At 35.6% G+C, this 22658-nt stretch overlaps 3 protein-coding genes across 3 annotated transcripts in view; 2 read left to right on the top strand and 1 right to left on the bottom strand.

Annotated features, from left to right (window-relative positions):
* Window positions 1-617: 617 nt before the first annotated feature.
* On the top strand, window positions 618-8920 carry LOC128987093 (uncharacterized). The gene is made up of 2 exons (XM_054407791.1): window positions 618-798; window positions 7968-8920. Exon 2 carries the CDS (start codon window positions 8092-8094, stop codon window positions 8848-8850), a length of 759 nt encoding a protein of 252 aa, XP_054263766.1. The 5' UTR covers window positions 618-798; window positions 7968-8091; the 3' UTR covers window positions 8851-8920.
* The window catches only part of LOC128987094 (cytoplasmic FMR1-interacting protein), a 48333-nt gene continuing 29519 nt past the window's right edge, over window positions 3845-22658 (top strand). Inside the window, exons 1-9 of the mRNA XM_054407792.1 lie at window positions 3845-4182; window positions 13500-13722; window positions 15711-15890; window positions 16503-16684; window positions 17813-18038; window positions 19204-19308; window positions 19998-20201; window positions 20534-20725; window positions 21570-21784. Coding sequence (XP_054263767.1) covers window positions 4013-4182; window positions 13500-13722; window positions 15711-15890; window positions 16503-16684; window positions 17813-18038; window positions 19204-19308; window positions 19998-20201; window positions 20534-20725; window positions 21570-21784 — 1697 coding nt within the window. The 5' untranslated portion in view covers window positions 3845-4012. The remainder of the gene's footprint in view (window positions 4183-13499; window positions 13723-15710; window positions 15891-16502; window positions 16685-17812; window positions 18039-19203; window positions 19309-19997; window positions 20202-20533; window positions 20726-21569; window positions 21785-22658) is intronic.
* Window positions 5415-10861, bottom strand: LOC128987091 (uncharacterized). Its single transcript, XM_054407790.1, has 2 exons — window positions 10396-10861; window positions 5415-6452 (listed from the first exon to the last, which is right to left on the bottom strand). Exons 1-2 carry the CDS (start codon window positions 10571-10573, stop codon window positions 5734-5736), a joined length of 897 nt encoding a protein of 298 aa, XP_054263765.1. The 5' UTR covers window positions 10574-10861; the 3' UTR covers window positions 5415-5733.

Here is a 22658-nt window from a genome sequence, read left to right as displayed (position 1 = left end):
AAGTACTAACCACCCAATAAATACAGGCGGTGGTCCTAAGTCAATATCTCGAAAAATGTGCATAACAAATGCATGTGAAATATGTTTTTTTAGTTTGTCCAATGTTGGAAAAAGCCGCTGTTGGTGAAATTAAAGTTAATGAAAGAAAATTTGCTGTAAACTCTTTTATTTTCTTACAAACACAACACAACACTGAATAATTATATTTAGTAAACAATAGCATATGTAAAATAGAGAAACATATGATGGTCCATCACTAATCCAGACTAGATGAGTTGGGTTGCAATATTCAACAGCCGCCATTTTAAATTCTGATTTTAGTGGTTTTCTCGCGCACCGATTTTTGGCAACTTTTAGTATGTCATTCTGCAAACCCAACTCTACAAAATAAAACCATAAAACGTTTTCTTGCAATTTTTTTAAGGTCATATCCTATATTTCTCCGACTAATAGGGACCTAAGTGTTGTTTTCTTACACCTATCAATTCCCTTTCTACTGTAGTCTGTCACCTTGTTGTTCGTCTTTTACTTTGAGTTCTTTAATCGTTAGTGGCCTTTGGGTTTGGACTTTGGTCGTCCATGGCAGTTGTCTGGCCTGTCGTCCTGTCAGACCTCAGACATTTTGCAAGTCGTAGGGTAAATTTGTCTATCTTGTTATCTTTTGGGTGTTGTCTTGATAGGCTATTTAATTAATTATATCTGTTTGCCGATTAGGCCTATATGAGTATTTAATTTACCAGACATGAAATTGTTTAGTTAGGGCTTTATTTATTAGAGGCTCATTCAAATACCGGCAAGGTAAGATGTTTTATAAAATAATTTCTAAGAGGTTAACTTAATGTTTTCTGATTGTGTTACTAATAAACTTATATCATTTTGGCCAAAGTTTGTTTATAATCAAGTTATTTTTTTTATAGATTTATAGTTCTAAAGTGTAGTTTAATAAACCTGCATCATGGAGAGTTAAAATTTAATTATCTCTTTAAGAACAAACCATAAAATGTGTAACTTACCCAGACCCTAGCCTAGTTCCTCTTTCTTAGTTATTGTGAACTAGCTAATTAATTATTGTAGATCCACTGTTCAAGGCATTAAACAGTTTGGTAGAGAACCTGAGACATATCATCAGTTTAAAAATCTTCGCCTCTATAGGCTATTATAGCAAGTAGGCCTAGGAAGTCTGTTTGACATAGCCTAGCCTAGGCCTATCACTATTACAATTTTTCCCCGATGTAAACATCAAATTGTGTTATGAACTATTTAAGTTAAATACTAACGTAAACATAAGTTACCGTTAACTTAAGTTGCCGTACTCAATTTAGTGTTAACATTTATTAAACGCCAATACCGTAAAAACTTAAATAGCCTAGTTCATAATTTTTTCATCCTACCTTGTTTATTGTAATGTTGTAGGCTATATTTTTACGGCGATATCTTGAGAAATATTCATCAGCTGTGAAAAATAATGGTATATTTGGATTCAGGAGGTAGAAAACTATAAAGTAAGATATCAAAATTAAACATTCGTTTGGAGGCACCTACAAAATAATTATCTTTAACTTATTGATGTTTGGTAAATGAAACTAACTTAACTTATCAATAAGTGTATTTATTCAATCAAAAACAAAATATATTTTATCAAAGTTAACAAAACAAACAATAACAAAAACTTATTGATATGATTACCACATCCTAGGGTTTAGAAAATGTAGCGTAAGTTTCTTCATTTTTAGTTGTAACATACAAAATGTAGGATAAAAAAGAAACAACTTTATCAATGTTTTTTTACATTTTATTTTATTTAACTTAAAAATATCATAATACGCAGCCTTATATTGTTAAATTAATTTTGATGCAATATTAATGATACCAAATTATTAGGTATTGATCGCAGGTTCTCGAAACTGGTTCTGCGGAACTGTACCTGAAGACATCTGCCAGTTGCTTCCAAGCAAATGCATTGTAGTGGCAATTTTAGACTACAAAATTTGTCTGAATCACCACTTAAAAGTTCTAAACCTATGTTAGGTGCAAAATGTAGTACCGAGGGATAGGGGTAGGAAACCACCACTGTAGAGAAACAGATAGACTACTGTATATTTTTGTAACATCCTCATGAGGATATATAAAGATTTTCTTCTTGTCAAAATAACTTCAAATAAAAAGTTTCTCTTGGAGACAATTGCAACTTCAAATCTTCAGTTATCAAAATTATTTGTTTTGGATTCAGTTTATATGGGTTTGTATGGATGGTAATGCTAGTTGTTAAAATTAACTTAGGCCTAATTACTTGTTACTTGTTACTTGTGGGTGTTTGCCTCCGCTGTCCTTAAGAAAGGGGGCTCGTCCGGATTTATTTCTTCACATCATTTTTGGTCATCAGTAGCCTCAAAGAAATCTTTTATTTTGTAGTAGGGTCTTGTTGAGAAGAAGTCTTTAAGTTTATTTTTAAAGCCGTTTGTGTTTTGAATATTTTTTAATTGATCTGGGAGATGGTTAAAAAATTTTAGTCCTATGTAGTTTGGATGGTTTTGAGATTTTTTAAGTCTATTGTATGGTAGGTCAAATTGTTGTTTTCTTCTTGTGTTATGGTCATGTATGTCCTCTCTTCTATTGTTGTTTGATGTTAGGGAATGGATGATGGTTTCGTAGATATAGATGGATATGACTGTTAAAATTTTATCGTTGATAAAGTATGGTTTGCAGTGTTCTTCATCTTGCAGATCATTAATTGCTCTTATAGATTTCTTCTGGACAGTTAGTATTTGGTCTAGGTAGATTTGCGGTGCCACTCCCCAGGCTATAATGCCAAATCTTATGTGGGAAGAAATTAGAGCATGGTAAACCACAAGTGCGGTATTTTTCCCAGATATTCTTTTTATTCTCTTAAGGCCATAAAATGCTGAGGATAATTTATTTGTTAAATTTTCTACATGGGTTTTCCAGCTGAGGTTTTCATCAATTATTAGTCCTAGGAATTTGGTTTCTGATACTATTTCAATATTGGCGTTAGGCTTTTGGTTTGTTGTGTTTCTTGATGTAAAGTTTACTATTGCACTTTTTGTCTGGTTTATAGTGAGATTGAGTTTTTTGAAATTGTTGCTTGCAGAAATTGTTGTTGCTTCAATTCGGTTTTCCAGTTGTTCTTCTATATTTGATGCTGGAACAATGAGGGTTGTGTCATCGGCAAACATTATACATTTTGTGAATTCGGGGAGGTTTTGAGGTAGGCTATTGACATATATTAGGAAGAGTAATGGTCCTAATACGGAGCCTTGTGGTACGCCATTTTCCATCTTCCCACAGGTTGATTTTATTTTTTGTTTGGTGTTGTTAGTATAGTGGGTTACTTCGACTATTTGCTGTCTATTGGAGAGATAACTTTTTAGCCACATTTTAGCACTTTTTGTAATTCCTATTGATTCTAGCTTGTCAAGCAATATTAACCAGTCGAGGCAGTCAAATGCTTTCCGGAGGTCTAAAAATATTGCTGAAACGTTATGACGTTTTTCTCAGTTCTCGGTTATGGATTGGAGAAGATCGGATATGGCTGTGTTGATAGACCTGTTATTTCGGAATCCATGTTGATGGATATGTAATTTATTGTTGGAGTTTAAGAATTTCATTATTTGTATGTGGATTACTTTTTCTAGAAATTTAGATAAGGTTGGAAGTATGGCTATTGGTCTATAATTTTCTATATTGGTTTTTTCAGATTTCTTGTATTTTGGGTATACTAACGATATTTTCATTTTGTCTGGTACTGTAGATTCGGCTATGGAAGAGTTTATGATGTGTAAGTAGGGGTTGAGCTATTTCATCTTGACAGTGATGTATAAGTTTCCCAGAAAGGTCATCCATTCCTGCTGTATTATTATGTTTTATGGATTTGAATAATTTTTTTAGATCTTGTTCTAAGACTGGTTCAAATTGCTCCAGCTTTGGTTGTAGGCTGTTCTGAAAGTTGTTGGTTGGGGTGTTTAAGAGTTTTGTAGGTCCGGTTGTTTTTCCTATGTTGATAAAAAAATCATTGAAAGAGTCGGCAATGTCTTTTGGGTCGGTTATAATTATGTCGTTTAGTTTTAGGCTTATGTTCTTGAGATCTGAGGTCTTTATTTTATTTCTTTCCTCGTTAATAATTTTCCAGGATTCTTTGGATTTGTTTGATGCGTTGGATATCTTGTGAGTAACATACTCCTTTTTTGCTTGGATGACTTTTTGATCATAGGCCTTTTTTCGCCTAATATACTCATTTTTGTGGTTATTTTGGTTTGTAGTGAGGTACCTGTTTTTTGCTTCTATGGTGTCCTTTCTATGTTGTTGTGTGGGTTGGGTCATGATGTATGCTTGCTTTTTTTTGGATGATATTATTTTTGTTTTGTAGGGGCATGCCACATCCAAGTAGTATGTCAGAATGCCTATGAAGTTATTGTATTTTCCGTTTACCGTTCTTTCCTCAAATACTGAAGACCAGTTTTCTTTTTTTAGCAGGGTTTTGATGAGTTGCATGTTTGCCTCGGAAAAGTTCCTCAACATTATTTTTTCTTTGTTTCCCTCATTTATGAGTGTATTCAATGTGCAGAGAACCGCTTCATGATCAGAGATTGTGTTATTTATCACCTCGGTGAGTGGGTTGAGGTGGTTGGTTATACAACAGTCTATGCTTGTTTCTGATGTTGGAGTTATTCGGGTTGGCGGTAATTTTTGCACTAAAAGGTTGTGTTGTTTAAGAAGGGTTTCCAGCTTTGTTAGATTATTTGAAGGGCAGAGTGTGTCAATATTTATATCACCGAGGATTGCTATCTGGTTGTTTTTTATTGATATTTGATTAAGGAATGTATCAAATATATGGAGAAATGTATCAATGTCGGCTGATGGTGGTCTATATACGCAGACTATTAGGCCGGGCGCGCACTATCCCGACCACGACCACGACCACGACCAAACGCCCGACCAGTCGTTGTCGTTCACCATGCGACCAGAGCACGACCCGACCACGACCCGACCAAGGCAACGAATGTTTTTACAAACTTCAGTGTCAAGATGGATGTTGAAGAAGTTGCTGCTGTTGTGCATGTGTATCGGAGGTACATTAAGAAAAAGAAGAAGAAACGATACTGGGTGCACCCTATGTTAACTGTGAGGTCTACGAAAGGGCAGTTTTCTACGTTCTATGAAGAGCTACGTGAATATGAAGACCGGTTTTTTAACTATACTAGAATGTCTGTGAAAAGCTTTGATGAGTTACATGAAAAAGTTGCTGATGAAATCAGGGGACAGGATACTTCAATGAGAAAGTGTATAGGAACTGAAGAAAAACTTCTTGTTACAATAAGGTAAGTTTATTGTAGAACAAGAACATTAGTGACAAAAACACTATGTGACAAAACAAAACAAACAAAAACAATATGTGAACGTATTAGATGGAAACATTTACAAACAATTACATAATAATGACAAAATGTAATGTTAAACTGTATTATTGAACATGAGGGTATGCAAATTTTTTTAATATGGCAAGAAGTAAACTTTTTATTCATCCAAAAACTGTTAAAGGTTATTCTATTTAGAATTGTTCTGAAAACAAGACAACTGGATGCCAATATTTACAAACAATTACATATTATTCCCAAAATGTAATTTTAAACTGTATTATTGAACATAAGAGTATGCATTTTTTTATATGGCAAGAAGTAAACTTTTAATTTAACCAAAAACTGTTATAAGGTTATTCTATTTAGAATTGTCCTGATAACAAGACAACAAAGACGAACCGGAGTCTTCATACCCATAACAGCTGCCTTCATTGGGAGAAAGTACAGGCGTAGAGTTTTGCCCTTGGTTTCCGATTCCACCATGCAGCGGTTGAAGTTGATTAAGTTGTAGATGTCTTTCTGTAACAACAGAAGCCTGTCTTGTGTCAAGGGGTGCAAGGTGATAGTTGGCTTGAAGGCTTTGGTTGTAAGAAAAACTACGCTGATGTTCCTCAATGACGGTCAGAATCTGCCGTTTAGCAGACAGTTTTAGGTGTTCTGGTATTTTTTTAAAGTCGTTGACCAGAGACATCATGAACAGCTTGTCTTCGTCCTTAAAAAACTCCTTATCCATCTTTTTACGGTCTTCATTGCCTTGTTTCAAGACGTTGACTAGCTGTTTCCCAACCTCATCATCTTGCTTCTTCTTCTTTGCTACTACTTTGGCCTGGTATGGTCCAGTTGGGCTGTCTATATCATCTTCAGTCTCCAGACCAGGATGAGTCTCAATATCTTCTCGAGCGATGCTAGCTTGAGTGGTGGTTGGTGGACTAGCCTTGTTGAGGAAAGAAAGTATATTAAAATATACGTATGGTGTTTTTCTGTCTGGTGCCGATCCACTTTTCATACAACTCAGTCTTCTTTTTTCCCTGCAGTACGAGTCTTTGAGGTGGCGCCATTTCTTCTGCAAATTTGCACCTGGAAAAAAAATCTACAATAATTTTATGTAAGCGAATTTCCCTATAGGGAAGTAACTATTACCGTAGGCATAGAAAGACCTAGGCCCGGGACCGATTTACTTTTTTGTTTTTATGTCCCCAGAGGCCAAATCGTTTAAATGTATATATATATATATATATATATATATATATATATATATATATATAGAGAGAGAGAGAGAGAGAGAGAGAGAGAGAGAGATTTATAAATATGTATATATACAGATTTATAAATTTATATATACAGGGTGAGTTTTAATTGTCCCCCCCCAACTTTTTTCTACATTTTTTCAAATATCAATCCCAGACCACTTCCAAACATTATTGGGTAGTAAGTACTTCATTTTGACAAGGTGGTCATTTCCGGCCGCCATCTTGGATCCGCCATATTGGATGCAAACTTTTTTTTCAAACGTAAAGGTGGGGTTGTGACCTATTATTTCGAACTAGATTTTTACCCTGATTACAATGCCGCAAACTGTTTTTAAAAATCTTGATTCATTCTAAAGTTATGAGGGTTTTTTAAAACTTTATTTTTAGCCCATTTTAACATTGTGCATTTACAAACTAAGACCATAATCTCAAAATAGTGCCAGATAAAGATAAGTATACACTACCAGTAATTGTCGACCTATTTTCACTTGGTTATGACTGATGTATTTTTTTCAGCCGCCATCTTGGATCCGCCATTTTGAAATGTGATAAATTATTTTAAATGTGAAGGGGGTGTTGTGACCCATCATTTCGAACTACTTTTTTCAGCTAAACTCAATGCCGCAATCCATTTTTTGTTATCAAGTTTTATTTATGAAATATTGCAATTTTTTTGTTAAAAATATCAATATTTAAAAATCAAAAAATGAAAATGAAAAACGGATCTTGGAATTAAGTTAAGCTTAAAAAAGTAGTTCGAAATGATGGGTCACAATACCCCCTTCATATTTAAAATAATTTATCACATTTCAAAATGGCGGATCCAAGATGGCGGCCGAAAAAAATACATCAGTCATAACCAAGTGAAAATAGGTCGACAATTACTGGTAGTGTATACTTATCTTTATCTGGCACTATTTTGAGATTATGGTCTTAGTTTGTAAATGCACAATGTTAAAATGGGCTAAAAATAAAGTTTTAAAAACCCTCATAACTTTAGAATGAATCAAGATTTTTACAAACAGTTTGCGGCATTGTAATCAGGGTAAAAATCTAGTTCGAAATAATAGGTCACAACCCCACCTTTACATTCAAAAAATATTTTTTGATTAAACTTGGCAATTTTATTTATTTTATACTAAGCTAATAATATTTTACTAGAAAAACACACTTCATTAGTTTCCTTGTAGCAGCAAACCTAGGTACTCGTTAAACCTAATGTTATTTCAATACATTTAATAGAATGTCACTTCCGACAAACGGCAATTCGCTTAGTCGGCAGGTTTGCTGCGGCGGGGGTATTTATGTAGCATAACTATTCTAAATCAGTACTTTTTTACAGGTATCTGGCATCTGGCAACACATTTGTAGATCTACATCACTGCTACCGACTTGGGATTACAACAATACGAGAAATAGTTCGAACAGTTTGTGCTGCCATCTGGAATGTATTGAAAGACGAATGTATGCCCGAGCCTACTAAGGACGATTGGTTAAGAATTGCACAAGAGTTTAACAGCAGAGCCAATGTCCCTAACTGCCTAGGATCAGTTGATGGTAAACACATAAGGATTGTAAAACCAGCACACAGTGGGTCTTTATTTTACAACTACAAAAAGTACTTTTCTTTGATTCTGATGGCTGTTACCGATGCCAACTACAAATTCATTTTTATTGATGTTGGTTCTTACGGAAAATGCAATGACTCAACTGTGTTCCAAGAAACAGTTTTTCACCAAAGAGTAGAGGCAGACACCCTTGACCTTCCAGAAGATAAACCAATATCTAGCTTGAATCCAGTTCCCGTGCCTTTTTTGTTCCTTGCAGATGACGCCTTCGCGTTATCACGTAGGGTTATGTGCCCCTATGTCGGAAAATCTCTTGATGTACGACGGAGGACCTACAACTATCGCCACTGCCGAGGAAGACGTTTTGTTGAATGCACATTTGGCATTTTAGCCAACAAGTGGAGAATTTTACATAGAGCTCTCAATGTTGAAGTTGACTTTGCCATTGAAATTGTCAAAGCTTGTTGTATTCTACACAACTATGTGAGAGATAAAGATGGCGTACAGTTTCAAGACACTTTGTACAGATTCCCCTCATTCCATGAAGAAGACGAGCCCCCAAGACGCGGACGTAACTATGCATCAAACGTGAGAAACATTTTTGCCGACTACTTTGTGAATGAAGGTGCAGTACCATGGCAAAACGACTACTTGTAATTTGACTATTTTCCTGAACAAATTACCTTTGTCAGAAAGATTTGTATGTTGAAACTAATAAAAAGATGAAACCGTCAACTGTTTATTATTGTTATGCAATCCTATGAAAACTCCTAAATTGAACCCGAACTAAATGATAGACCTAATCAACAAACTATTCCATGCCTTACATGATTTGCAAATGATTAGCTTTAACTTTGTTTAAGTTTTATATTTTCATTACAGTTTTTAAGATTGTTGTATGCCTACAAATAAAGACTGGTTATCTTTTTGGGAAAATGTTTATTATATTTTCCAATTCGATGTCTTTGCTTAACAATGCTTTGACCATAAACAGTATTAGATACATGACTGTATGTAAATATAACTTTTGTTTAAACCTTGGTGAAGAAAGGATTTGGGAAACATTTTAACATAGGTACGATTTAAAACTACATTATCAAAATTTAAAGGAAACTTATACTGTCTATTATTTAAATATATATTTAGGCATAATATCAAGAAATTTAATGCCAATTGAATAAGAAGATATAGAGAGACTTCTTTATAGGCTAAGAACTCTTCTAAATAGTTAAGACTAAACTATTAAGAAGGTAAATGAAGTAGCATATGTAATGAAAAATGCAATATTTAGAATAGGTTTTTGATCACATGCTATATAAATTTGGAGAAAACAGACAAAATAGTAGAATAACTCAAGGCCACGAATAACTACTAACAATTTTAAGCTGTTCGAGAGGTTTGTTTGGTTACGTTAGGCTAGTTTAGATGACACCGTTCTATCCTAACCTTAGTAAAAGGACTCTAATCTATATCTATAAAATAGAAAGTATGTATGTATATAATGTATGTATGAATGTACTTAATGGACTCTGAAACCGCTCAACAGATTGTAATGAAACTTTCAGGAATTATTAGCATTACTCAATGACAAACGTATGTTTACCACTTCATGAACACTGTCAGGAACAAATTACAGTATACCATTGAAAATAATAGTTGTTAGCGCAACAACGCGCACCGGGTAAATGCTAGTTAATTACAAAATAATTAATAACAATACGCATTTTAATACAACACAAATTCTTTATCATGAATATTTTCATAAAATAAACAATAGTAAAACTTATGATAGCTGAACTAAAGTTCATCGTTATCTCATTGATGCGAAAAAGTAAACAGTGATTTATTACCGCGGGTCGCTGCTAGGGACGATACAGCGAACTGTTAACAGACAGATAAGACAGAGATAAGGCAGAGACATGACACCAACTCTCCCAGACAGATAAGACAGAGATAAGGCAGAAACATGACACCAACTCTCGCAGACAGATAAGACCGACAACAATGCCATCGTACATACATATAAATAATTCAATTCTACCAAACAAAGTACTCTTTTATTCAAAAACTACGTTTAATGGACTTTAATGTTCATACTAACAAGTTTTAAGCTATTTCCGATATACCTCAGCATTAAGTGTACAAATAAACCACAAATTGTGTTACCACCATAAAAACTACAAATAAATGTGTAGTACTTACATAATTCAGACTTCTCCTTCGGAGTGGCGTCATCACGTCCACCAAACATCTGCGTTATCTCCTCCCATGCTTCCTTCTTCATGCCTCGGTTGGCATAATCTGCTCCCGATATATCCCATAAACAGGGTCTTTCTTTAACCGCTATAATGAAACTTTCCGTGTCAAACTCCTGCGACATTTTACCAACACTTCACAGACCGGCGCAAAAAGCAAGTGCTCAACGTTTGATTGATCTAGGAATACTGGGGCCTGGGGGTTGAGTGGTGTACTGGTCGGGTCGGAGGCAAGTCGGGGGTAGTGCGCGTCGTCCCATTACATTGTGTGCTATTTTTGGCTGCAACGACCAGCGGGTCGGGCCCGACCAAACTGAAAAATTTTGGTCGTGCGACCAGGGCCCGACCAGGGTCCGACCAGTCGACCAGTGCGCGCTGTTCCATTTATTCCTATTATAAAACTGGTCGTGTCCGACCAGTCGGAGTCGTGGTCGTGGTCGTGGTCGGGATAGTGCGCGCGGGCCCTTACCGTTGCCTTTGATGTTGTTTTAATTTTAATGGCTGATAGTTCACATTCCATTTCTCTGGATACGTTCTCAGTGTCAATAGTTTGGAAGTCAATTTTTGATGATATTTTTGTGTATATTGCGGTTCCGCCCCAGAGGTGATTGGTTCTTGAAAATTTTGCTGCTAAGTGATATCCTGGGATGTTAGTGGTTTCAATCTGTTCTTTAGTTAGTCCATGTTCGGTGATAAGTAAAATTTGTGGTTTTATAGTGTCTATTTCTATTTCAATTAGATCAATTTTTGTTTGTAAGCCTCGGTTTATATTAAGGTGGTAAATTTTCAGGTCCTTTTTATGCTGTTTAAGACTTTGAGTTTTTTGGTTAGGCCTATTTGGTAAGTCTAGGTTACTGTTTCTACTCCTGTAGTTTCTGTGTTTTTTTGTTCACATTCATTTCCGGTTTGGGCTTTTTTGTCTGCATTTTCTGGTAAATCTGTGCTGTTGGTATGCACATCTGCCTCCACAGTATGATTTGCTATTTTATGACTTATTATGAAATTATGTAGTAGTCCAGAGCCATAGCTGTTGAGGTGTAGTCCGTCACTTCCCAGACATCTTGTTGTTATTTGTTCACTTGGGTCACGATATGTGACTTTAAGTTGTTGACACATAAAAGCAAAAGCTTCATTAACTTCCTTAATTGTTGTCTGGTGTACATCTTTTCTTGGAAGAATGCCATTTATGATCCATGCTGTATCTTTAAATTTTTTTGTGGCAGCCTCTATCATGTACCACAGGGGTCTCATGACGTGGTTAGGGGTTTTTGCTCCCGGCAAGTTATTTGTTCCAATTTGAACTGTTACGAGTTTGGGAAGTGTTTCTACTGAGTTTATGTATCGACTAAGGTCTTGAATTCTGGCACCTGGCATATATTTCACTTTTGTACTTTGGTCTGTGACAAGATTTGTAAGTCCCTTTACTGTTGAGTCTCCTATAATTAAGTGTGTAGGCCTATGTTCATTGGAGGTTTTGGGGGGAGAGTCTTGGTTTGTATTTAGGCCTAAGTTGTGATTTGTGATTTGTTGGTCAGGACATGTTTGGAGTTTATCAGATTTTTGTTGGCAGCTGTTATTTAGCACACTGTTTCCTGGTCTATTGTGTATGGGTAGGGGGTTTAGGCTAGTGTGGGTGGTACTTAGGCTATTGCTGAATGTAATAGTAGTTTTTGTTTTCTTGATTAGGTCTTGGTTTATTTTTATATTTTCTTCCTTTGCTGAGATGAGCTGTTGGCAAGTATTATTAAGTTCTTCCTTCAGGTCCGAAATAATTGTTTGTAGGTTTAGGTTTTCATTTTTTAGGCTATCAATCGTGTTGTAGGCTTCTTCAAGTAGTTTTGCTGTGTCAGACAGTTCAGTGTTTTGTAGTGTCTTATCCTTTTTGGAGGTGTTTATTTTACATTGAGGGCAGTGCCATTCTATAGGTTTGTCAATAGGGGCAAGCTTAATACGGTTATATAGTCTTTTGTTTACTTTGCCACAGGCAGTGTGGAACCACGCATTGCAGCCGTCACATAGAACAGCCGTATCCCCATCCTCAAAGGAGCCTGGGCACACTCCGCACAATGCGCCATCTTCTGTTTTGTTACTATTTATAGAAATGTTCTCTTTATTATCTGTCCCAATAAGGGTGTCGTCATGGATTCTATTTGGAGTCTTCATACTTGATAGTGGTACCGTATCTAGGTAGGGCCTTGTCTTGTATTATTAGGCCTACTCAGTTCCAGTTCTGGTCTATCGTATTTGGGTTTCAGCGTGTAGCCTATTTGTTTATTTTTATTTTTTATTTATTTTTTTAGATTTAGTGTTTACGATTTTTTTGTGGGGTAGTTTTATGGATTTTACTATTTTTATATTGTTTTTGTGTAAGTTTGTTTTTTCCTTAGTTGTCTTTAGTTGGCAGGCTAGTTTTTCTTGTTTTTTTTAAAAAAGATTTCTTGTGAGGCCTAGTCTAGATAGTCTGTTTCCCATTAAACTTATTGCTTAGCCTATTCTCCCCTATGCTAGCTGCTTTATTTTGTCTATTAGTGATTGCTTTATTTTTACTAGAAAATATGTTTAAAATTTGTTCTTGTCTATTCCATGCAAATATTATGCTAGATATCGTCATATATTTTATAATAGAGATAGGTCTCACTGTCTGAATAAGGGTATCAGACTACTTTGATTACGTTGCTTGACACCAACTTTGAGGACAGAAATGGATTCGTCACTGGTATAGCCAAGTACATTGAGGAAGCCACTGTTCATGCTAGTTTGGTAAGTTACAAGATAAAGTCAATAGGCCTATATATAATTGATTGTATCTACAATGCAAATACAATTTGTCTTTGAGTTGATAACTTAGTCTTATTTAAAAAAAAAAATTCTTTCCTATGAAAGGACATGTGCATAAGTTAGCCTATTTTGTTTGGTTTTATATGTGCTAGTGTCAACTCAAGTGGCACTTTGAAGGAATGATTAATAAGTAGGCTATTTAGGGGAATAGTCCAAAAGCAACAGATCCAAAGAGTATCACAAAATGTTGATTATCTATGCTGTTATTTTCAGGCATAGTATTAACATGGCTACAGACAAGGTAACTTTAACGGACGCATTGTCCAATGTGGACGTACTGGATGAGCTGACACTCCCAGACGAACAACCATGCATCGAGGCTCAGCCTTGCTCTGTGGTCTACATCGCTAACTTTGACACCAACTTTGAGGACAGAAATGGATTCGTCACTGGTATAGCCAAGTACATTGAGGAAGCCACTGTGCATGCTAGTTTGGTAAGTTTCAAGATAAAGTCAATAGGCCTATATATTTGCATTAAAAAAGTTCACAGAAAATTAAAAAAAAAAACCTCTTTGGCTTTAAAGCTTGATAAACCTCTTTTAACACCTTCGCTACCGGTATTTAAAAAAAATCCTTCACCACAGACCAGCATCAACTATGGTTGATGTAAGGATTTTTGCCACGGACCGGCATCAACTCCCTATGCTAAATTTGATTATTCTTGGTTATATATATGTTTTGAGATATAGTCACCATCCGTTGAGTCAGTGGTAGGTTATTTGCCTTTTCCGCGAATGCAATAACTTAATAAAATAAAATAATTACCTTATCCAATCGCAATTGTTCGTATGACGACTAGATTGCAATAACTTGAGTCTTTTTTGTCTTGGGACATAAAAATGAAAAAGTAAACCAGTAGAGGGCTTAACCTTAATAAGCCACCTATGGTATAGCTACTTCCCCGTAGGGAACTCTACAGAAACTGAAATCTCCTCTTTGGAGTGCTATGACTAAGCTATGTGTGTCAAAACACATTTTTCGTAAGTTCGTTATAATGAGGTACAGACATAGGAGTTTTGTTACATAGAGGTGAAATTGACAATATAGAGGTTCTAATACCACAAGAGTATTGCTAAAACGAGGTTATTTAATTTTGCTGGGATGATAACAAAGCCGTTAGGCTATATATTGAGCATGTAAGTATAGTCTATTTGTTTTATAAATTTCAAATTAACATAGATTCTTATGGAGAGTTCTAAGAGATTAGAAAAATTATTGTATTTAAAGGAAATTTGCACTGCACATATAAAACAAAGAAAATTTTGAATAAACTTGTTAATAGCTGAACAAAATTGCCATTACCGTTCAAAATTTACATGTATCAGATCAAGATTTGTATGAACATGTCATTACTATTATAAACAGTAAATTCTGAACTTAAATTTAAAACATTAGGTTTAGTCAAATCCAAAAGTATGTAGTGATATGTCACGTTATACTAGAGCTTCTTGTCATATCTTAGGTATGTTATAGACAATAGAGTAAATATAGACTGTCAAAGAAAGGTTTTGCGATCTGCCACTAGAGCGTTATTGCCGTTCGATATCGGTTGGTATTCTATACTGTTTCATCGTCGACTACTCGCCAGCTGTTACCAGCACTACCACTCTTGCAAACAAAATGCTTACTATATCGCTATTTATCGACGATTGTGGCAAAATCGTGAACATCTTCAGCGGCCGTGTAGACATTATCGTTTTGCGTGATCGTAGAAAAGACGTGATCATTTCTCCTGCGGTCACGAAAACGTCGTCTAGCACGGTCGCGGTTTAAGAATATCTCCCGCGGTCGTGTAGACATCATCATCATCTTGCGCCGTCACGGAAACGTGATCGTTGTCTAACGCGATCGCGGTAAAATAATTAAATTTCCCGACTTTGATATCAAATAAAGACTAAATCCCAACTTTTCAAGACCATTTTGAAATTCAATACTAATACCTGACTTTCCCATTTTCCCCGACTACTAGACACCCTGGTTAATTAGATTTTACCTTGCAAATATAAAACAAAACCTTTGAATAAACCACTTCCTAAAATTATGGATTAATAAAGTAAAACTTTGAATCATTGTAATGAAACTACAAAAGTATAACAAATATATGTTAAAAAAAAAAATACCATAAATTATGCCATTTAAATTAATTTACTGCTAAATATTAAATAAGTCAGTAAACTCCAATTCCGGGAAATTCCTCCAAAGTTGGCAACACTACTCCCAACTACCAAGTTGTTATGGAAACGGTCGTTAGCGCTTGATTCTGCAGCGGTGTGCGCCGTAACTACACATTACCCCTAGCAGTCGGCGCCGGAATATACGCTAACCGCAGCACAGCTGACAGTCTATATTTATTTCTTTTTGTCTATGGTTATATGTTATAGTTGGTATTATTGCTATGTAAATACATTTTTCCCCCTACCAGAACGAGTTGCTAGAGGAAGGCCTCATCCATGCTGTTATGTTGTATACTTGGAGGTGTTGCTCACGTGCCATCCCTCAGCCCAAGTCCAACGAGCAGCCAAACCGTGTGGAAATATACGAGAAAACAGTGGAAGTCTTAGCTCCTGAAGTCAACAAGTTGTTAAACTTTATGTATTTTCAGGTAATGAATAAACAATTCATAGCAAACGATGTTGAAACTTAAATCAGCTATCATGCCTTCTAAAAAGTAACTTTTTTTGTAATTCAAAATTACATCACAATGATGTTAGATACATGAAAACCTTTTTGTCATGTTTTTCTTTTTAAAACCTCAATTGCCTACATTTGGTTTATCAATCTCAATTTCCTTTGATTGTATGTTATTGTTTAGCTGTAACAGACATTTAATGTGAAAGCATTAAGAAATGTACTGCATTTAAATTAGCAACATTTAATTCAAGTACTGCAGTCTATTATCTGATATTATTCTTAAATTACTCTAATCTTTACATACATGTAATGTACATTGTACATACTTTGTAATGATTTTCTAATTTTCAAATGGTTGTTTTTACTTCTCGATAGTGATCAACTCTGTTATATTAGTTTTAGATCTATTTATTAACTTAAAATGCTATTATTTTCTTTTCTTCGTAGACTTCAAAGTACAATTTGTAACACACTTCTCAATTTCACAACTGCTCTGCATGAAAAATGTGTTGACTCTTCCAATACATTTGTAATATGTCTACTGGAAATAAACATGTGTTATGTATTACTTAATTGATTGCAGCGCAAGGCCATAGAACGGTTCTCTGCAGAGGTCAAGCGTTTGTGCCACACTGAGAAGCGTAAGGACTTTATATCGGAGGCTTATTTGCTCACTCTGGGCAAGTTCATCAACATGTTTGCTGTTCTTGATGAGCTCAAAAACATGAAGTCTAGCGTCAAGAATGATTATTCAACGTATAGAAGGTAAAACAAAACATCAGTCCCTTAGATAGCTCTCTGACTTATCTTTACTGGAAAAGAACATAATTTAAAGGCATATCCTTTTATGGACTTGTGAGAATAGTATAGACGTATAGTCATTATTATGACTAGTAAAATATGACAGTAGGCCTATTGGTTAAATTCTTGTACATCATACAGCTTCCCATATATGCCTTAACTCCATCTTGATTCTTCGAGGTAAAAAAATACATGCAAACATAGTGCATGTATTGCATTATACACCGATCTGAGCACCTGCTAAGTACTCTCTTTGTCTATCCTTCCTCAGTTCCTCTTACCCCACCTTTTTTTCTATTAATTCTCTCTTGTCTTGCATTCTCTTTATGTTTCAAACCATCTTATTTTTAACTAAATATTTGCAATTAATTCATTTATAAGTCAGTGTGTGTAACATTTGAATAGCTTTACCTATATGCTAAATTAGACACTCATATAGCTGGATAGTGGATAGCAAGGGTGGTTATACTTAGATTCAATTCAATTCTTTAAAGCTGCGACACCTTTGGTGCATATTTTAAGCTGGATATGAATGACTGATGAGTGTTTGATGGAGTGAGATAATTTATGTAACTTTGTTACTAAAGCCGGGTATTCCTATGCGCGGAAGTGGAGAGCGGGGTGCGGACTCCACTTGTCTTAGGTAATTTAATGTTACTGTTTTCCTAGAAGTGGAGTGGAACACCATGTTAATCTCTTTTCTGCTCTCCGCATTCCTCTCTCCGCTTCCGCACCTAGGAAAACCCAGCTTAAGACTAGCTGTATCTTAGTCAGGACCATTTATTAAAAACCCAATGATGAAGGACAATTCAGCTAATATGAGCTGGGTATAGTCCTAGCAGTAATCGTGTGGTTGCTGGTTCCATTCAGAAATTTTAGAAACTTTTTGATGGTTTGAAACTGGTCCCATGTATACTTTTATAAATGTCCTGGAAATAGAACCAGCTGATCTTAGATAGTAACAAAGTATATTTTCCATTCAACACTTGTCTTGCAGTAATATTAACCTTATAACATGCATTCTGGCATGTAAGCATTGTACAAATCTAACTTAAGTTGTATAGGAGTTCACCATTTTCCATATATGTGCAGGGCAGCTCAGTTCCTAAAGGTGATGGCCGACTCACACACTCTTCAGGAGTCTCAGAACTTGTCAATGTTCCTGGCCACTCAGAACAAGATCCGGGACACAGTGAAGGAGAACCTGGAGAAGATTCCGGGATATGAGGACCTCCTGTCGGACGTCGTTAACTTGGCTGTACACATGTTTGAGAGCAAGATGTATCTCACACCAACAGAAAAACACATGCTTGTTAAGGTCAGTTGAACTTCATCTTTATTTATTTATTAGCTAACCGTTGGCCTATTGTGTAAAAGATTATTGTGGACGTTTTCCATAATTGATCAGTAAAAAACAATGTTTGACAATGTTTTTAGACCTGGAGTTTGACCCTAGGTCCTAGTAGGACATGAAAGGGTCAGTACCGTATACAAACCGAGCAGTACCAGGTATCAATAGCTGAAAGCAATAACCAAAATGGCAAATTATTTAAAGTTAAACAAGCAAACAAGAAAAAAGAAGGACATTATAGATTTATCCCTATTGAGATTCACAGTCTTATAGCTTGTGCGTTCAGTGGACAGTGTCAAAAGACAAATAAATCTAGATCCGGGAAATGATGAAGCTCTTTGTAGATGCATGGGATCACCAGGCGCACAGAACAAAATTCATTAGGTTTAACAAAGATTTGTCCTGTCATACAGTCGATTTCCAGCTAATTGCATTTCTAACCTTTCACTTCCTAACCTTCACATTAGAACAATGGGAATGGACTTAGATTTGATTTTAAGGGTGTAGCATAGAGCACAAGGGCCTAGATTTTTTAGGATTTTTTGAGAGGATAGCAGGCTTACCTGAATGGGAAAGAGTCCAAACTGGCACAGGAAACACAAAACAAAACTTTACACTATATACACAAAACATTAGAATATTTCACTGTCACTGACAGCATTTTCAACTAAGGAAGAGAGAGTTTTCTAGATGTCCAAAATGGTGGCCAGTGAAACTGAAACTGTGTTTTTTGAATTCATACTATTGGCAACACTGACTCAACAACTCACTGGCCACCATTTTGGACATCTAGAAAACTCTCTCTTCCTTAGTTGAAAATGCTGTCAGTGACAGTGAAATATTCCAATGTTTTGTGTATATAGTGTAAAGTTTTGTTTTGTGTTTCCTGTGCCAGTTTGGACTCTTTCCCATTCAGGTAAGCCTTAGATTTGATTTTGTTTTTCATCATGAATTAGGCCTACCTATGAATTACCTATATCATAAATAATAAAATGTGCAGTGACTTTTTGTGTTGTCAACCTAGAGGGTTTGTACTACTGCATCTTACACTCCATTGCAATCTTTTGTGTTTGTGAATAACAAAATTGTCAATAACTATGAAATATTTCAACTGTACATTACTGTGTTTCAGGTCATGGGGTTTGGATTGTTCCTGATGGACAATGATCTTTGCAATATCAACAAGTTGGACCAGAAAAAGAAGCTTAATCTATGCAAAATTGACCGCATTTTCAAGGTATGATTTGTTTGCACTTAGTGTTTCCTTGATTATTGATACAAATAGACATTCTATCTCCATGTTGAATTTGTTTCTGATTTTTTATCAAAATTGTCAGAGTTGATGTGAGCCACCGACAGATTTTGCAGATCTAAATTACTAATTTCTGTTAAATACGCCATAGCAATTATGATTCATAAATTTGGTCAGCAACAAAAATATAAGCATAGACTAACCAAGACAAGTAGACTTCTTATCCCATTGAAAATTTTGAAGCTAGTTTTTCATGTCTAGTTTGTCGACACTTATCGCTAGTGTAAACAAAATTCTGTTTTCTTTATTTTCATGATTTGTGCTTTACTGTTTGGTTATAGCCTATACGTTTTTTTTCCTTGGAACATAGTTTTTATTTATTTATTTATTTCCAAAAAAATACAAATTTACAAAACACATACAACTCAGCCACAAAAGCCTCTGATATAACTAGGAGATCAGTTATTGTTTATCATTAGATTGTTTTAATTGGTTAAACAAGATTTTAAATGACTGAAATAACAAGAAACAAATAGTGAACTAAATACAACCTCTACAGTGCAACGTACAGAACTAACAATAAAATTGGCTTCAGTTGTTCCATAAGGATGAGAAATCTACTAAGGGAGTGTTTTTCATCTATGATAAGGTAGAAAATAGATATTGTTTTACAGAACCTAGAAGTGGTCCCGTTGTTTGGTGACATGCAGATTGCACCTTTCAACTACATAAAGCGCAGCAAACATTTTGACCCCAGCAAGTGGCCTCTCAGCAGTTCCACTAATATCAGTCCACAAGCTGACCTGATGATTCACCTGCCTCGGATACGTGAGGACCACGTCAAGTACATCAGTGAGCTAGCTCGCTACAGCAATGAGGTACAAATGGAATAGTTGGAGTAGCAAGCTTATTTGAATTAGAGTCCACTCTGGCACAAAAAAACAAAATCTTACAGAATACACATAAGTACTAAATAACTTCTTGATCAGCTTCATACGCGTTATTAAATTACCTGAAAGTACAAAAATATGTCAAATAACACATGTAATAAATATATTTAGAACAAGAGTTATTTGACGTATTTTCTATTTACAGGCACTATTTTCTACATTATTGCTATATTTGTGTCTCATCTACTACATGATTACTATATTCAATAGACAATACAAGGTGGATTCCTCCATCACTAAACCTGTATCGCATGTTGAAGGTGACAACCACGTACAAAGAGACGAGGACAGATGCTGAGAACAAGGATACATCAGACCTAGCATTGCGAGGACTGCAACTACTCTCGGAGTGGAGTAGTGTGGTGACGGAGCTGTACTCCTGGAAACTGCTGCACCCCACAGACCATCACCAGAACAACGAGTGTCCTCAGGAGGCTGAGGAATATGAACGGGTGAGTGAACAAATATGAATAATATCTTCATTGTTTGTGTTCATCCTTAGACATTTCACATTATCTGTATGAAAACAGTATAGGCCTTAATTTTGTTAGGAATGTTGACCTTTTGTAGGATAGCATTAATTGAATGTCCAATGACGAATGGGTTCTGAGTCAAGACTTTCCCACTTAAGATCTAACCGGCCACAATTATGTTATGGTGAGATTTATTACCACTTGGCTACCTGGACAATTTTTAATGGAGACAAGACGATTTCAAAATTATTCTTATTCTGATACGCGGATGCGATTACAATTCCAAACCAAATCCAGATACACACTGAGTAAAAACAAAATAGTTTAAAATTTTAACTGATCCTGGCCGAGGAATTCATGTTCCATGTTCTGTTGGTAGGTTTAGAGGATTTTCTAGGGACGAGAATTTTGCAATCTTATTATAATTCCCATGTTAAGTGTACCTTATCACAATAATGAATTGTTATGATGAAATCATCTTTTATTTCTTTTCAGTGTTTTATCTAACTTGAGAGTTATATGTTATATGAGAGTCATACGTTATATGAGAGTCTGTAGATTTACTCACTTCGAATGTGCAACGTTATTAGGCCACAGTATATCAAATACTGTTAGGCAAACTCACCATAAAAACACAAATATAAACATATTTGATGTCACTATCTTTTTCTTGAGTTAGCTTGGATTGTAGCAAACTACTCAAATATTCTCGGTTTTGAAGAATCCCTTTTAGTTGTGTAGAAAACACTATGTTCTTACTTACCTTCTCATCTTTAACAGTACAAATGAAACATTTCATTGTCATTGAAATATTGCCCCACAGGCTACAAGATACAACTACACGGAGGAAGAAAAGTTTGCTTTGATTGAAGTGATCGCCATGATCAAGGGACTGCAGGTGTTGATGGCTCGTATGGAGACAGTGTTCACAGACGCAATACGACGCAACATCTACGCAGAGCTGCAGGACTTTATACAACTCAGTCTGCGCGACCCTCTGCGCAAGGCTATCAAGAACAAGAAAGATCTCATCCGAAGGTGTGTGACGTTAACAAATTACTTTAACAAATTTTATTTTATTCATAATAAGGTTATGTTTTTAGGAAAAAGCATTTAGCTTGGATTAAATAAATAAATATAGGATGGAGAGGACACAGCTAACTCACCTGATGAAAGGTTGCAGATGAGTCAAAGAACACATAAAATCACACACATAATTTACTTAATATTTCGCCTCTTTCAGAGGCTTCTTCAGAAGTAGGCCTAGATGGTAGTTACAAAACAACAGTTTAAATAGGATGACACAGTTTGAATTCAAAATGTCTGACAGGTTGTCCAACTGACACTGCACAAAGCACTAAATACAGGCACATTGCAATATTGTATTTACATATAATATGTACATTGAAAAGCAAATTAGTTTTGTCCATGAAAATAAATACTTAAGAGTTAGCTGTGAGGGTGAGGATATGAGGATATTATCTAATGTTGAGGTTAGGTGGGGTTCTGGAGTTGGTCACAAACTGGTAAGCTAATTCCCATCTTCTGAGCATTGAACTATTGCATTGGTTCTTTGGCAATGATTTTAGAGCTTTTATGGTGAAACAGTCATCAAATAGAAGTTGGTGGGATAAGGCATGTTGTGCAACTGGTTTTTCTTTGCTAGTTTTAACATCATGTCGATGGCCGTTCATGCGTTTTCGGAGAGTCTCGGTTGTTAGGCCTATGTACTGGGCTGGACAATGTGAACATTGAAGCTGGTAGATAAGGTTCTCTGAGCTGCAGGTATGATGGCCTTGGATTCTGTAATTTTTATTATGGTATGTGCTGGTAAAAGTTTCTGTAGGATGGTGTATCTGGCAAGATTTACATCGGTTTTCATTGCATGGGTATGAACCCGGTCTTGGTTTCT

This window comes from Macrosteles quadrilineatus, unplaced genomic scaffold (genome assembly GCF_028750875.1).
Source record: "Macrosteles quadrilineatus isolate MER2022 unplaced genomic scaffold, UCM_ALF_1.0 Scaffold_2__2_contigs__length_208266976, whole genome shotgun sequence".
Lineage (NCBI taxonomy): Eukaryota > Metazoa > Arthropoda > Insecta > Hemiptera > Cicadellidae > Macrosteles > Macrosteles quadrilineatus.
This window is presented reverse-complemented; position numbering and strand designations above follow the sequence as displayed.

Excerpts from the sequence above, each read along its gene's own strand:
- LOC128987093 (XM_054407791.1), top strand. The coding sequence starts at position 8,092 with ATGCCCGAGCCTACTAAGGACGATTGGTTAAGAATTGCACAAGAGTTT.
- LOC128987091 (XM_054407790.1), bottom strand. The coding sequence starts at position 10,573 with ATGTCGCAGGAGTTTGACACGGAAAGTTTCATTATAGCGGTTAAAGAA. Across the intron at positions 6,453-10,395 it reads GAAGGAGAAGTCTGAATTAT|GTGCAAATTTGCAGAAGAAA; the intron begins GTAAGTACTACA and ends TTTTTTTTCCAG.